Source organism: Austrofundulus limnaeus, unplaced genomic scaffold, assembly GCF_001266775.1.
Source record: "Austrofundulus limnaeus strain Quisiro unplaced genomic scaffold, Austrofundulus_limnaeus-1.0 Scaffold1050, whole genome shotgun sequence".
NCBI classification, from domain to species: Eukaryota; Metazoa; Chordata; class Actinopteri; order Cyprinodontiformes; family Rivulidae; genus Austrofundulus; species Austrofundulus limnaeus.
The window spans coordinates 69954-73477 of record NW_013953452.1 but is presented as its reverse complement, the minus strand read 5'-3'; the positions used below and the strand labels follow the sequence as shown (position 1 = coordinate 73477).

Below are 3524 nucleotides of genomic sequence, written 5' to 3'. Positions count from 1 at the left end.
GGTCTGGGCCTCCCTTCTGAAGCTGCTGCCCCCGCGACCCGACCCCGGATAGGCGGAAGAAAATGGATGGATGGATGGATGGATGGATGGATGGATATAAAAAAGAAAATAATCATTAACATGATTTTGCTTTTTAAATGTATTTCTATTTCAAGTGTGTACAACATACAGTGATCTGAGTATGAATAATAACTCTCATTTATTTTTAACATTCAGTGTTAATGTAACTGACTGTTCTCCTTCCCTTCCTCCTAAGCAGATGAGCAGGAGGAAGTGTGTGCACAACGCCTCTGTCTAAGTCAACATAATATTCTCCCCAAAAGAAATGTTGTGTTTTTCTGACAGAGAACAGTCACACAGCTGTACGCTGTGCCCAACAGAACGAGTCCAGTTTTGGTTTTCAGTGAGCGCAGAGTTTTGAGGAAGCTGGAARCTTCAAGAAACCTAAGATGGACCACAACCATTTGGGAAAATGTAATTTTTGATCACTGCAAACGAGAAGTTTCCAAAAACTTATAGGTTTTAACCTGAGTCTCTTGTCAATGAATTAATAGAAGAAAAACATTTCCTTTGGGAAAAATATATTTTCATTCTAAAAAGGTTTAAACATCCAGACCTTTTCTTAACTAGATGCAGAACATCAAGTTTACAATCCTTTTCATCTTTATCTGTTTTATAAACCTTAGTGCTTCGTCTTTGGTGTTATTTTTACTGTTTTAGTCATGATTCAATGAAAGTGATTCATGCTATGTTTTTTGTAATAAATTACCCTAAAAGRCAAAGCTGGTTCCTCATCTTTGAGTATTTGGGTCACTTCAGTAAATATGAGTCTGATTAAAAATGGTGAATAAATATTGGTCAATAACTGACCTGGTGCCCCAACAGGTAAAAGTAGTGTAGGACAGAAATAGTTTTTACCTTTCTGTTTCTCTCCTAACAATTCGCTACATGTGAATGACCTGGTAAATGTGTCAGAGCTTTTTAAGTGTGTTCTATTTGCAGATGATACCACAGTTTTTGGTTAAAGATATAGAATGGATGTTGGAGATGATGCAGACTGAATTTGTAAAWAAAAAATTGGTTTCAACTTAACAAATTATCGTTAAATTTGGATAAAACAAATTATATGATATTCAGTWACAGTAAGAGAACTGTAGATGTTTCATTTAGAGTTGGTGTTGAGATCTGTAGAGTCAGTGAGGTGAAGTTTCTGGGTGTCATTGATGAAAAGCTGACATGGAGAACTCATATAGGTTATTTAGGAACAAAAATAGCTAAATCTATAGCAGTACTGTACAAAGTAAAATAGTTATTCAATGATAAAGCTCTGTCTATGCTGTATAAGGCAATAATTGCTCCACACTTGAAGTCTGGGGTGAAGCATAAAACAATTTCAAATCCTGTTTTTGTTTTACAGAAACGAGCTGTAAGAATTATTACTAGAAAACATTACAGTCTTCCATCAACTATTTTATCAACTGGAGTCATTGAAGTTCTATGATTTGGTCGCCAGAAAACTGAAGACGCTCCTCTGTCTAAAAGTCTGGTTACAGACTCACGCTACAGAGGTTAGAGACCATGCACCTGGCAAACAACTGACACCAGAGCTCACTCCTCTCTATGCTAAGAAGTAGAAAAGAGGGAGACATGAAGAAAACAAACAACCAGGCAAAGGAATATTATTTTAATCTATCATACAATTAATTGATTTATCGTTTATTGTGACAGGCCTGCTGGAGGATGATGTTAAAAATGCCAGATCAATATCCATATTTAGGAGAATGATAAAAGTTGTTTCTTGAAAAAAATTAGAAATAGCTTAATGTGAATCTATATGAATTGTTGTTGGAGTTGATGTTTTTGTTAAGATTTTTTAAATTTTTTAATGTAAAATTGTTAGTCGTTTACATAAGATGTCACCTTTTAAAGAATGCGTTCCTTCATGTTTTGACCCACCTAAATATATACACCAACATATGGGGAAAAATACTAAATAATGTGAAGCTTAACCTTTAGAAAACACATTGAAAATGACCAATAAAGAAGAATTTATGTTTAACAGGGAAGAACTGAGATTGAATTCTTTAACTGCAGAAACAGTTTTGAGACACATGCAACTTCTTGTACCTTTCTGTCCTGCTCACTCAGACTGCTCTGTGCTGCCTGCCTCAGCAGCTCCAGGACAGAAGACATGCTGCTGAGAAGCTCCACCACTTCAGATGAACGTTGCAGCAGAGCAGGACTCGTGGACACCATGGCTGCTGCTGTGCTGTTTTCCCCTTTTCCACTCCTCAAGGACTTTGCCTCTTCAAGCTCTATATATGAACATTGAGATGAGATGTTTAGATGCCAATATTCAGGTAGGACTTTAGATTTTATACAATGTGGTACGATGGATTGACTGATTTCAGATCGTGTTTTAAAACATTTAGTGCCTTGAAAGAGTATTCATATTCCTTGAACTTTTGCTCGACAATCACAACCTACGAAGCGGGAATTTATGTAATAAACAAAATAGAGTAAAATTGGGAAATGAAATGATAAATGATTCATGGCTTTCAGAATAACAGCATTCACCTGTGTGTGATTTACTCTCTCAGCATAAACCAGCTGTTCTGTGAGCCTCAGAGGTTTGTTACAGAACATTAATGATCAAACATGAAGACTAAGGAACGCACCAGCCTTGCCGGGTCTAAAGCTGTTGAAAAGTTTAAAGCAGGTTTAGGTTATAAAACGTCCTAAGTTCTGAACATTTCAGAGCTTTTGATTAGATCAACTGCAGAAACAGACCTGAAGAGTGAGAGAGGTCTTCACAGGTTCTTTTACTTTCTGGCTCCATTGCGCTGTCTTTACCATCTAACTGGTGTTTCTTYTCCATCTCAGCCTTCATCTCCATCTTTTCTGAAGGTAAGTCATCCYTGTTCGGTGAAGCTGAAACTTCTGGGTTGTTACTTCTGGCATTGTTGGTGATTTGTGTTGAATTGTCTGGGGCATGGTGGTTCACCAAGGTGGTAAGGACATTTTTGAAGCCAACAGCTAAGTCAAACATCTGCAGGCTCTCTGCAGCGGCCACAATGCGGTTGACRTTGTGCTTGCCTGGAGGTAACTTTCCTGTGTAGACCATATCCAGGAGATACGCAAACTCCTGCGAAGAAACTACAGTGGTGTCGATGGAGATGGTGTCGGAGCTGTCGAGAAGAGACCTGACAAAAAGAACAATCTTTAATAAACCAACAACATAAATTATCTGTTTTTACTGTCTCYATTAGGTAAAGTTATTAAACAKCATGGGATAAATTTCCGTTTTTATGCTGAYGATACTCAGTTATATTTATCCATGAAACCTGATGAATGAATCCAACCAGTTACTTAAACTACAAGCATGTCTTAACAACATAAAAACCTGGATGACTTAATTTTCTGTTTCTAAACTCAGATAAGACAGAGGTTGTGGTTTCTGGACCTGAACATCTTAGGGATCAACTTTGCAGCCTTTCACCTCCTCTTGTAGCCAAGACCAAGTC

The 3524-nt window shown here is 37.4% G+C and overlaps 1 protein-coding gene across 2 annotated transcripts in view; it reads right to left on the bottom strand.

The window, feature by feature from the left end:
• Nucleotides 1-3524, bottom strand: part of zbtb40 (zinc finger and BTB domain containing 40) — a 39531-nt gene that overhangs the window by 25071 nt on the left and 10936 nt on the right. For both annotated transcript variants that reach the window (XM_014030398.1, XM_014030397.1), the window contains 2 exons: nt 2791-3203; nt 2128-2315 (listed from right to left, as the gene is read on the bottom strand). In XM_014030398.1, coding sequence (XP_013885852.1) covers nt 2128-2315; nt 2791-3203 — 601 coding nt within the window. The remainder of the gene's footprint in view (nt 1-2127; nt 2316-2790; nt 3204-3524) is intronic.